The sequence below is a fragment of the Pituophis catenifer genome, unplaced genomic scaffold (genome assembly GCF_029215685.1).
Source record: "Pituophis catenifer annectens isolate HBS135680 unplaced genomic scaffold, rPitCat1.0.hap2 SCAF_3, whole genome shotgun sequence".
NCBI lineage: Eukaryota > Metazoa > Chordata > Lepidosauria > Squamata > Colubridae > Pituophis > Pituophis catenifer.
Window position 1 is genome coordinate 339,767 of NW_027256883.1, and position 12,172 is coordinate 351,938.

The 12,172-nt window shown below is 58.1% G+C and overlaps 1 protein-coding gene across 1 annotated transcript; it reads right to left on the reverse strand.

Moving 5' to 3' along the window:
* Positions 1 to 5,811: 5,811 nt before the first annotated feature.
* LOC139313955 (uncharacterized) lies at positions 5,812 to 9,458 on the reverse strand. The gene is made up of 4 exons (XM_070939444.1): positions 9,009 to 9,458; positions 7,597 to 7,755; positions 6,618 to 6,778; positions 5,812 to 5,932 (listed from the first exon to the last, which is right to left on the reverse strand). The coding sequence occupies exons 1-4, from the start codon at positions 9,456 to 9,458 to the stop codon at positions 5,812 to 5,814; spliced, it is 891 nt and encodes a 296-aa protein (XP_070795545.1).
* Positions 9,459 to 12,172: the final 2,714 nt, after the last annotated feature.

Here is a 12,172-nt window from a genome sequence, read left to right on the forward strand (position 1 = left end):
GAAGGCCACCACCGCCTGCTGGGCCTCCTCCAGCCACTGGCTGAGCTCCGCCTGGACCTCGGCGTGCTGAGCCATGAGCAGCTGCCCTTGTGCCAGCTGCAGGGTGCAGGCTGGGCTCTGGTGGCCAAGGGACTCCGTGCCCACCTGCAGGGCTGTCACCAAGGGCTGTAAGGACACACGGGAGGGTGAGCCACATGCCATAAGGGGAAATGGACCACATCTCCCCTGGATCCCGCAGCACCCGAGAGGCATAACAGAGAAGCCAGGCAGGTTGAAGCGAATGGCCAGTCCCATGGCCAGCTGGTCTTTTCCAAGTGCTGTGAAGCGGAGCATGTTTAGTCTCGAAAAATATGCCGGGGAGGGGGGCACCAGGAGAGGCAGGGAAGGCGGCCACAGCCTCCCTGCTTTCCTCTAAACTGCTGGCATGGAGCAAGCGGGGCAGCTGCCAGAGTGTAAGGCGGGGAAAGCTTCCTAACAATAACAGTTTTTTGTTTTTTGTTTTCTTTAATTTATATGCCGCCCTTCTCCGGAGACTCAGGGTGGCTTACAATGCGTTAAGCAATAGCCTTCATACTTTTGTATATGTATACAAAGTCAGCTTATTGCCCCCACAATCTGGGTCCTCATTTCACCTACCTTTGAAAGGATGGAAGGCTGAGTCGACCTTGAGCCTGGTGAGATTTGAACTTGCAGTAATTGCAAACAGCAGATGTTAATAACAGTGCTTAACCCACTGTACTACAGGCTCTGCTTTTGAACTGTACTACAGTTCAAAAGTAGAAACAACCACTTGAGCAGCTTTGGGTAGCCTCAAGTGGACACTGGACTGAGGGGGGGGAGGTTCCTGAATGAGAGGTGGGCTGGGAGACCTTCAGTCGGCCTGACCAGGTGCTGCTGAATTTAGGGCTGTCTGCTCCAAGGTATAGCCAGAGACCCCAATGTGCTCCTGATGCCTCAAGACTGACTGCAAGCAATGTGGCCTCTTCCAGTCGTGCGGGGGGGTGGGGTGTCAGCATGTGCCTGGGCTTTGCTGGACACATTCCCCCATCCCACGGATTTATCCCCTCCCTGGGTCAAATGGCTAGTAGGAACATCCTGGGCTTTCCCTGCCCGCTGAGGCTGGAGCAGCAAGACCAGGTGGAGAGGGGACCCTTTCTCGCATTTGGGGGCAGGGGCTGGGGGAAGAGAACACTATAAGAGAAGCTTTGAAGTAGGCAGAGCACGAATGAAAAGGTCACAAATGGGGACCTCTGCCTTTGGGGCGCAGAGCACAGGGAAGGCGTATCAAAAGCAACACAAGGAAATGAAAGGCCTGCGATGAGAAAATCTCATCTGCCCTTCCTCCTCCCTCTCCCTTTGCCCCCCCTTTCACCCCAACCACCTCCCTTTCCCGGGTGGGCTTTCATTCTTTCGGGGGAGGCTCCTTCCCTGCTGCCTCTTGACTTCCTTCTCTCCAGGTGGGTTAGCGCCCCCAAAGGAGCTGCCGCCAACGCCTGCGGTGCCACCGGAAGACCAAGATTGGACTTTCCAACATCATCTTCCTTCTTAGCTGCTGGGCTGCCTGACTCCCAATGATCCCTCCCTTCCCTCTTTCCCTCCCAAGGAGCCCGTCACTTGGCCTTCCTCCAAGCAGGGCCCCTCCCCACCTCCACCTAATCAAGCAGGCGGACGCCCACCCTGATTCCACCAGCCTGGTCTTTGTCCCTGCCTTCGTCTCCCTGCTGTACACAAAGCACTTCCTCCCACCCGGCACAGCAGCACCAGCCGTTGGGGCGCGTCTTGGCCAGGAAGCCACAAGCACCCCCTCAAGCTGGGCTCTGCCTCCTGCATTTCTGCTCCAGAGGCCGCTTGCAAACAGCTGGATGACCCTTGCACAGAATGTGCCCCTCCCTTTCCTGGAGGCCTCAATGGTCACCAAAAGTGAAGATCGAGGAAGCAGCACCCACAGCCAAGCAGGGGGCATCTTTTAGACAGGATGGTCTGCCAGCTGGGCAAGGCTGCCACCCTGGGTATCCTCCTCCCACGTCCACCATCCCAACTTTGTCCCCCTCACCTGCAGCCCCTCCTGGACGTCTGTGGGGCAGAGGCTGAGCTGCAGGTCGGCCACCGCCACTGGCCTTTCTACCAGGCCCTGATGGCGAAGGGTGTCTGCAGAAAGGCGCTGGAGACACAGGGAAGGTGAATCGGGAGAGGGAGGCCGAGGTATCCCCTTGCCCTCTTTTGGAACACACTGCATGGGTATCCTTGTCCTAGGAATAGGGCATGCAAAGACCAGCCGCAGCCTGGGAAGCCTTTTCTATCCTGCCAGAGGCTGCCTGGCATCTTCCTGGCCTCGCTGTTCTTGCTGTTCGTGCCTGACTGGCGACCCCCCTGCACTGTGCCCACTGGGCAGGCTTTGCCTTCTGCTCTAGAGCCCTCCCTGCCCTCAAAGCCCGGCTGGCTGAGGGAGCCAAGACGCAGCTGCTGTGCCTCCACCAAGTGCCTCCCTCCTTTGGGGAGGCCCCGGGGTGCATCTCCTGCCACCCTGGGCTGACTGGAGGGCATCTGCTCCCCACTCTTGGAGGTCATGCTCCTTCACCAACCTTCTGCTCTGCAAGCGCCAGGCAGCTGGCCTGGACATTCAGGTGCACCTGGCTCAGCTCCTCCACACCTGTGCTCAGCTGGGACACAGCAGCCAGCTGAGACCTCAATGTCTGCTCTCCACCTGAGATAGGAGGCGGCAGAACCTGACTCAGCAGCCTCACCCCAACACAGAAGAGCCCGGAAGGTGCCACGGGGAGGTGGGGAAGCCCCAGGTCCCAAACTGGCACACCTTATGCTGGCCCACAAAGGGTGTGCAAAGGGGGGGGGAGGGCGGCGGTGGCAGCAGCAGCTGACCTCAGCTTTCCTGCCCTTGCCAGTCTTCACCCCAGGAACCGATCCTTCTTCTCCAGCAGGCGAGGTAGGGATCGGACAGAGTCTTTGCCCTGCGCTGCCCAAAGCCTCCACTGGGCAAAGGGGGTGCAAGGGGTGGGCTTTTCCCACCTGCCCTACCTTCCGCCTACCTTCTCTCCGCCTGCAGGGGCCAGGGGGCAGGGCCCATCTCCTGGCTGACTGCCTGGCAAGAGCTGCTCCTTCTCCGGGGGCTGCAGCCCGAGGCCCAGGTCCTCCTTGGCAAGGTCCAGGTGGGAAGAGGCCTCCAAGATCTGCTCCATTTGCTGCAGGGTGTCACTGCTCCTCTGGTCCACCAGCAGCAGCCTCAGCTGCAGGGAGTCCATCTTGCCCTGGACAAGCCGCCCTTCTTCTCCTGCAAGAGCGGAGTCCCAGCTCAGCCCAGTGGCTGCCCAGACAGAGCCCAGCACCCACCCCAGGAGTCTCTCCGCTCCCCTGGCTGCTAGTACTGAGCAGCAACTTGCGGCAGGGCAACCTGCACAGAACTGGACTCTCAAGGTCAGAGACTCTCGTTGCCCACCAGACTCTTATCCCACCCAGCATCAATTCTGGAAGCTCAGGGCACAAGAAGGAGGGATGTAGAAATTGGGGCAGGAACTAGGTGCACTGAATGGACATTTCTATTTGAGTTTTTGGGTTTAGTGTGAACACAGCTTATTGCTATCATCTTGCTACCGACAGGTATTGTGCTGGAAACTGAGGGGTGTGGTTGCTTGGGCAGAGCTATGGAATCTCTGAAGCACCCTGAGTCAATTTCACAAAGACTTGGAAATCAGCATAAACCATAAGGACCTTTTCTCACATACGACCAGTCCTTCCCTCCCCGCATCCCCTTTGCCAGAGGTTGCCAAGGTGGTGGAAGGGGTCGGCATGGTTAAGCCAGCCTTCCCTGACTCTTCATTGCCTTCTTCCACTCAGCAAATAGGATTGGCAGCTAGGCGCTAGAGGGCAGAGGCATATAAAGTTAAGAAAAGTTTTATTTTTTTTATATTTTATGAGATTACTTTAATCACTCCCAAAAGGGGAGTGATTAAATGGAGTTGTTTTCCCTAGCTACGTGCTTCAGTTGCTTTCAAAATATATAAACTGAGTTAAAAGAAAACAACAAAAAATGAGAATCCGTTGGTTTTATACATTTTACTATTCTATTATACATAATTAGAGAGCGGGGTGGTTCAGATATCTGACGATGGGCTGTTTATTTATTTTTTCTTTGTGTTATTTAATGAAATTATTTCACTCTTACTGAGAGCACAAAAGAGGGTGACTACTGAGAAATCCCACCTGTGGGTGACCCTCTCATGAGCTACTCCAGGGACGGTTAGGCTTGCTAAATGAAGTTTCCCAAGGACAGCTCCGTGTGGAGTCCTGTCATGAGGTGACCAGGACATGAGAGACTGTTCCAGAAATGGCGTCATGTGATGCAGGAGACGTGACTGGCCCTCCTCCACATGGCCTCCCATCTGGCATATAAGTGGGACCCAAGAATCCGGAGAGATTCCTAGACGGTGGATTAGCTCCATTCAGTTTTGGTGGGGAAGGAAAGAAAGCCAATAAAGGCAGGGTTGGCTCCTGATCATACAATGCTCTGGCTAAAGATGTCTTAATTCTCCATAAAACCCAACAAAAGAGACCACCTAACTCTCCGCCTCCACCTGCAACGCCTGTGACGTTGTGCCTCCAGGAGGAGAACCGGGGCCCCCAAGAGTGATTTGCCCACAGGCTGACTCCTAGCCAACCCAAATGCACCAACTCCTGGAGGGCAAGTGGGATAGGGAAGGGCCCCTTCAGGGCAGCCCCTTCTGTGGCTCTGCACTGGACAGAGCCCAACTTTGATCACAAGCAGCAGCCCTCGGTCCCTTGGCTCTGCAACAGATCATGGGAGAGACAGATACCCTGGGGGAACAGATCTGGTCTCGCACCTTGGAGAGCATGTGACAAGGACCTTCTGGAAGTGGCTTTTTTTTTTAAAAAAAATTGATTTATATGCCGCCCTTCTCCAGAGACTCAGGGCGACTTACAATGCGTTAAGCAATAGCCTTCATCCTTTTGTATATTTTATACAAAGTCAGTTTATTGCCCCCACAATCCGGGTCCTCATTTCACCTACCTTAGAAAGGATGGAAGGCTGAGTCAACCTTGAGCTGGTGAGATTCGAATTTACAGTAAATTGCAGACAGCTGGTGTTAATCACAATGCTATCAGTCTGCTGAGCCACCAGGCTTTGATGCAGGGAGGGAGCTGCTGAGCCTTCTGCAACTCTGTGCCCCTCCCTCATGCCGCCAAGCCGCTCAAGGTCCCCACTCGGGCGGCTGAACTCAATCTCCTGCAGGCGCCTGGCGCTGCCACTTGCCTGGCACCATCTGCAAGAGCCGCAATCCACGTTCCAGGGCCTCTTCCAGTTCTGCTGGCTTGGACTGAACTTCCCTGCGCAGATCCTGGAGGAAAGCAAGCACCCAGGTGACTCCAGGCAGCCTCGTAGCCCTTCCCGCTCTTTGATCAGAGAGCAGAGCCTCCCATTGTTCAGGACTCTGCCCATCCTCCTCCTCCACCCTTGGACTTCCTTGAAGCTTTCCCTGCACCATGCCTGAATCTGCTGGTGGGCATCTTGGCTTCGTGTCAGGCTCCCAGGGGCCCCCCAGAGTTGGGCCAGTTTTTGCTCTGTCAAGCTCAGCCAGTCTTGGAAAGCCTCAACCGACTCCTGGAAGACGTCTGCAGCAGGGACGATCTGCTGTAGGCAGCTGTGCCTGTGGTAGAGGACAGGGAGATGGGGAGCAGAGGGCCACAGCAGGAGCCCACCAAGGAAGGCCTCCCTCCTGCCCTCCAGGATGCTCTGAGCCACCGGGAGGGACATTCCAGTAAGAAGGGCCAGAGGGCATGTCACAGAAAGGCCAGGTGGGGCACCAGCCCTAGGCGGACTCCCTCACCCTTCTCTTCTTTTGCCTTCCCTCGCCAGGAAGAACCTGACGGGACTTGGAGAAATTGCTCCTCTTCAGCCAGGCTGGGAGAAGAGCAAGGAATCGGATTCCTGGGGAGGCGTTTATGTCACATGGGGGCCAAGGAGGAGAAAGGCCCAGGCTTTCACTCTTTGGGTGGGAGACGCACATCCTGGGCAACGGCAGGCTACCCTCCACCCCTTTGCCCACTAAGGCTTGGCACAAGGCAACCATAGCAGAGACCACCACAAATCTTGGGCTGCCCCAGAATGTTCTGGGTTTTTGTTCAGATGGAGCAAAACATGCCCGCCTGCTCTTTGGCCGGGAAACTATCAGAACCCTGGATTCTGATGCCCTGCAGAATGGGACAATAGGAACCAAGGGTGGGCTAAAAAGCCCTCTCACAGGCCTCGCCTGTGCACAGGCCTCACTGGGTGAAAGACCCAAAGCGGTATTTGCAGGACATGTCATGTCCGGTTGATACGTGCTGCATGAAATGTTTTTAAATGTTTTTTATAATGATTTTAAATGCATTGTGAGCCGCCCTGAGTCTTCGGAGAGGGGTGGCATACGAATTGAATAAATAAATAAATAAATAAATAAATAAATAATAAACAACGAAGCAGGAAAAGGCCCACCAGGTTTTGCAAAGGTGTACACTAAGACCAGCAAGTGAACAACATTGGGGAGGGAGGGAAAGGAGCTCCTTCTTTCCCTCCCCCTCCCCCAGATAGGGTTGGCTCTCTCTACCTGGCTTCGGCCTCCTGCATCAGGATCGCCCACTTCTCCTGAAGGCTGCCGAGGCCCCTGGGCTGTTCTTGTCCCTTGGCAGTACCGGCAGGCGCAGCAGAGAGTGGATGGCAAAGGCGGCCGATGTGTGGGGTGCGTTCCTCCAGCAGACGCAGCAAAAGCTGGGGGGAGCAGAGCAACCGGTGGGCCTTTCAACCTGCAGCCGTGCAGCCTCATCCCCTCTTGCTGCAGAGCCCTCTCAAGAACCCGCCAGGAGCTGCTGTTGCCACTTGACCTCATGCTTAATGGGAGCCTCTCTGGCTTGTCATGTGGCTTACCAGCCTTGCCGCAACGTAAACGACCTCCCCCATTATCGCTCCTCACTGTGACTCCCAAAAGGAGGCTAGGCCCCTGGCCAGGCCCTTCCGGCGCAGGCAGATGACCGGCTCAGCGGCTGCAACCCAACCGGGCTGTTCCCCAGCCATGGCTGCAGTGGAGGATTAGGTTAACCCTAACCCTAACCCTGGGCAGCTCTGGGGCATGAGTTTAGAGCAGCTGATTGCCCAGCAGTCAAGGGAGTCCAGACTGAGCCTCTTCCCAGCCCCACCTCCTTTCCTGGGGCTGCAGGAAAGCTCCCATTCCTGGAATGGCTTCAGAATAGCCCCTTCTCCATGTCTCTTTACAACATAGGCGCAAATCATACTGAGTATAGTATTTTTATATTAAAATTACATTTTGAAATGGTAAAAAGCTCCCAAGCTGCCCTGCCCCACTTCTGGGGCCATTGAGTTTCAAGACGTGGGTCGTCTGGTGAGATACCGAGTCATATCAACAAGGATGGTGGTCATGGTGATGATGAGGTTCCAGGAGAGCCATTTTTGGACACCTCTGCAGGTTACAGCTGACCTGCATTCTACTCCCCCCCCAATCCAGAGCAACCTACCCCAAGGTGCAGCTCTTTCCAAAGCTCCAGGTGCGAAAGCTGCCGCTCCCTGCTCACCTTTTGCTCCTGCAGCTGCACCTTCACGACCTTGGCTTCCCCCGAAGGAGGTTTCTGGTGGCCCATGAGGTCCTCCACTTCACTGACCCAGGCACCCAGCTTCCCTGCGGTCTCCAGGGTCAGCCCAGCGCCTTGCATGCCTCCTGGGAGGGCAGCTGCCTGCAGGGAGAAGAGGCCTCACTCAGCACAGCTCTCCCAAAGGAGGTTTCCAGTATCTCCTCAATGCACCTCGAAACGGGGGTGGGGGGTGGGGTGGGGTGTTCGGCCCCTACAATCCCTTCGATTCCCAGCAGCTCCCCCTAAGGGGAAAGCAGCTTCTGCTCCTCAGCCCCACCTGCTCCAACCACTTTGTTGTATTTTCCCCTCTCCAGGTTTGGCAGTGCTGCGCCTGAGGCAAAGATGGCCAATAAGGCTTTACCTGGACAGGTTAAACCTGTCATGTGGCTGCGATCACTGGCTCTCTGCAGAACACTCTCCTGTGGTTAGGGATGGTGTCTGGTTCTCCAGTCAGAGCTGAGGGGCTGGTTGGAGCCCAAAAGCCATGCTGGGGGTTATTTAGGGCTACCTTACTCTGTTCTTGACCAGCCTATGGTCCAAACATGGCCACTGACGGGATCCCCACAAGGGACCCCTCCAGGCTCCTAACTCCGAAGCACATGGCAGAAGGGGGGGAGGTACAGAATCAGTGGCTGCCCCCCCCCAATGCACCCAAGGGCTGACCACACACACACACTGAGGAAGGTAGGACCAGGACCAGGGCCAAGGTGGACAGGAGCCTCCTTCTAGAACCCCAGCCCAGCTCCCCACCTGGTAGCAGTTGGCATCACCAACCCTGTGGGAGGAGGAAGAGGCATCCCCAGAACTTCCTCCACACAGGTTGGCAAGACGCCCCTCTTCTGCTCTGAAGGTGCCACCCAATTCCATGGTCTGACCCTCGGCCACCGGGCAGAGTTCTCTGCTCCCAAAGCAAACCTTTCTCTCTTTGCTTTGGACTAGATGGGGGCGGGGCCCCTCTTGCTGGAGCAAGAGGAGGGAGGGGCGGACTTGGCCAGGGGAGGGGACCATGTCCAGCAGCCTGCCAGCCTGCTTGCAATCCAGCCCCTGCCTTCTTGGAAGGGACAGCAGATACCTGGGTCTTGGGGGGTTCCTTGCCAGGGGCTTCTGGCCCTGCTTCAGAGGCCTCTCCGAATAAATGAGCCACTTAGTGGTCATGGCCACCCCAGCTGTGTACAGCCACCTTATCTTGGCTGCAAGCCAGTCTGGCAGCAAATGGGAAGGGTGGGCACAGCACATAGCCAAAGGACTGCCCCACAGCCCCCTGCCCAGAGTGCCAGGGCCGGGGAAGAAGGGGTGAAGTTGCGGGCATGGTGCCTATTGACCTGGGGCAGGGCTTCTCGGACATTAGCCAGCACCTTCACCATCCTGGTCACGGAGGCCTCTCGGCTCTTGTCCCCATCGGGGTACTGGGTCACTTCCACGATCTCGGTCACCACTGTCTCCGTCACCTCCGTCACTTCTGTCACCTCCCTGGTGGAGTGCAGCTTCCAGCCCCAGCTGGCCCCCAAGCTCTCAGGCGAGGTCCAGGGGGCCAAGGGTCCCTCCTGCTGAGTTTGGAGGGGGCAGCAATTCCGCAGCTTAATGTCCAGATTGTTTTGCTTGGGGAAGGGGCTGCTCTTTGCAGCCCCCTCCAGGGCCACGTTCCAGCCATTCTCGACCATCCGTGGGCTGAGGCAAGCCTTCTCTGGGGACCCTGCGCCATCCTCCTCCTTGTTCAGGGTGGCCAAGCAGGGCTCCTTCAAGAAGTCTTCGGGCCTGGGGCTTTTCTCCCCCAGGCAGCTGGGCCTGCTGATAGAGTTGCCCATGGCCAGCGGGCAGGAAGGAGCCGGGCTGCCTCTCAGACCCCGCTCGGAACCAGAGGAGCAGCCGCAGCCGCCACCAGCCTCTCAGGGGCGGAACCGGGCAGGCTGGAGCCCGGCCGGCGCTTTCCTTGCTCCAGGCCATAGGGGCTCATGGCTGCCCAAGCAGGGAAGAGCCCCGCGCGGCTTCCACCGTCTGCTTTGCTCGGGAGGCTTCGAGTCCCAGCTGAGCGCCTGGCTGGGCCCGCACCTGCTTAGGAAAAGGCGACTTTTTAAGGGGAAGCGCCAGGACGGGCGACGCGAAGCCCACCACCACGAGGCCCGGCCGCACAATAGGCTGAGCCCCCGCCCCGCCTCCGCTCAATCGCGCTTCTTTGCTGGGCGGCGGCGGCTTCCAGCCCATCCGCCCCACGAGCGAAGCGGGCGGCGTGAACAAGACAATCGGCCGCGCCTCCCCGCCCAGCCCTCCTCGCCGGTTGTTGCACCGGCGGCTCCTCCCTGCTCAGCTCCGCTCGCCGCCACTTCCCGCGAACTTCTCGGGAGATGGCTGGAGCGGGGGGGGGGAGCGCGCGTGGGCCCGGCCGGCGCTCGCCTTACCTTCTTGGCGAGGCGCGGAGACCGGCCGGCACTCCGGCTCGGCGTCCGTTGCTCAACCCGCCCGCTCCGCCGACTCAGCTGCACCTCAGGGCATCCCCGCGGCGGTCTCGCCCGGCCGAGAGACCCCCACCCGAAGGGGCGACGGGCGCAGAGCCGATTTGCAGCGGCCGCCCCGCCCCTCGGGCGAGACTCTCGGCCGCGGCCCCCAGGCTCGCCAGCAGCAGGTTGCGCGGAGGAGGGGGCGAGGGACCCGCTGCCCTCCCCTCCCCTCGCCGGACCTCAGCTCACGAGCAGCCGCCTGCCCTGAATTCCTTGCCGCTCCCGCGCTAACGCCTCAGTGCCGTCACTGGGGAAACACCACGGGGCTCCCAAGCACGCAGGCGGGGGGCGGGCGCCTGGACCACCAAGGCCCGCAGCCGCGACGGCTCTCCAGGCAGCGCCACTGTCCGCCTGAGGCCAGCGGAGCTCCGTAGGTGCGCGCCCCGACGCTGCCCGGCCCGCGAAGGTCATGGAGCCGAAGCCAGGAAGGCGAGGTCGCCCCTTTCTCCTCGCCGGGCGGCGGCAACGACTCAGCAGCTCCTCTCGGGGACCTGCCGCAACCCGGAGGTCAGCCGCCGACGGCCGGCGTCCCCCGCGCCTCGCTCCCCCGACAGGCGAGCCGGAGCGTCCCGGAGCAGCGCTGGGCACAGTCGAGGCCTGCGGGGGAAGGGCGCCTGCTTCGTCTGAGTCCGGCTTTGACCCCCGCGCTAAGAGGGCTGGGCACAAATACCTGGGAAGAAGGAAGCCCCTGGCCGGCCGGCTGCGGTCCCTGGCAGCATTGCCAATTCCCCCGCCCCAAGACAGGTCCTCACAAGGCAACAGGCAGTTTGCAGTCTGAAGACCCCCCTTCTGGATGCTGCCCCCTGGAAAGCCCCCCAAGGCAGCAGAACTCCCCCAAACATTGTCAGCCTATCCTGCCACACCCAGCAAAGCTTGTCCTTTTTCTTATGCTGAGCCCACACAACATAAAATAACCGTCTGGGAATCTTGAAACATTTTCCCTCTCCTTCAGACTTTAAGACAAAGGCCAGGAACCAGATACTCAGCCATGGACTCCCCAATGTGTCCCAGGATAATGCACAAGTACAGATCCCCCAAACCCATGAAAAAGCACTGCACAGACACCCCTAGGCCTAGGGGATGTACCGCAACATAGCACTGGATGTCTCTGGGGCCTGGAGGAACTACTGTAGGTATGTCTAGCCTAATGAAGAGAAGGACTAGGGGGGACATGATAGCAGTCTTCCAATATTTGAGGGGCTGCCACAAAGAAGAGGGGGTCAACCTGTTCTCCAAAGCACCTGAAGGCAGAACAACAAGCAACGGATGGAAACTAATTAAGGAGAGAAGCAACCTAGAACTAAGGAGAAACTTCCTGACTGTAAGAACAATTAACCTGTTGCCTCCAGAAGTTGTAGGTGCTCCATCAGTGGAGGTTTTCAAGAAGAGACTGGACAACCATTTATCCAAGTGGTATAGGATCTCCTCCCATGTGCGGGGGGTTGGACTAGATGATCTCCAAGGTCCCTTATTCTGTAATTCTGGGGTGCTTTTGCCCACAAACTAAATGAGTTTGTGGGCAAAACCTCCCCTACAGCAAATGCCTCAGCAGGGCAGAAAGAGAGGCTGGCAAGGCCTCGGGCACAGCAGACAAAGGAGAGAAAGTCGCCCTTGTGAAGATGGTGGTGGGTGATACGGAGGGACTGAGAAGCTGCTCTCAGCACCACATTCCTCTACATTCTCTCCCTGGATTCCCCAGCAACGTATCCTATCGGATGCCACGCTTAGAAAGAATGGCCTCAGGCTGCATCTGCACTGAATTTCCCCAGGAGCCCCACCAATAGCATTGCCCACCTTCTTCCTACAATGCACAAACCAGCCAATGGTGGTGGTGGGGGGAGTCCCCAAACAAGGCCAGCAGAAGGTTGGGTTTCATGCCCTCTGAGCTGCACCCTTCGGCCACCAGCACTCCTGACGACAGGAAAGGGCCACCCTAAAGGCAGCTCCATCGGCCTCCCATGAAGAAACCTCGAGTCCAGAGGGGGCTTCAGCCTGGCCCAGCCCCTTGGGGTCCACCTGCTTCT

What these genes read in the sequence shown, in the direction of transcription:
- LOC139313955 (XM_070939444.1), bottom strand. Translation starts at nt 9,458, where the DNA reads ATGGGCAACTCTATCAGCAGGCCCAGCTGCCTGGGGGAGAAAAGCCCC. An exon ending in CCGTGACCAGGATGGTGAAG is followed by an intron (nt 7,756 to 9,008) that starts GTGCTGGCTAAT and finishes TTCTCCCTGCAG; the next exon opens with GCAGCTGCCCTCCCAGGAGG. An exon ending in ATGCAGGAGGCCGAAGCCAG is followed by an intron (nt 5,933 to 6,617) that starts GTAGAGAGAGCC and finishes CTCTTCTCCCAG; the next exon opens with CCTGGCTGAAGAGGAGCAAT.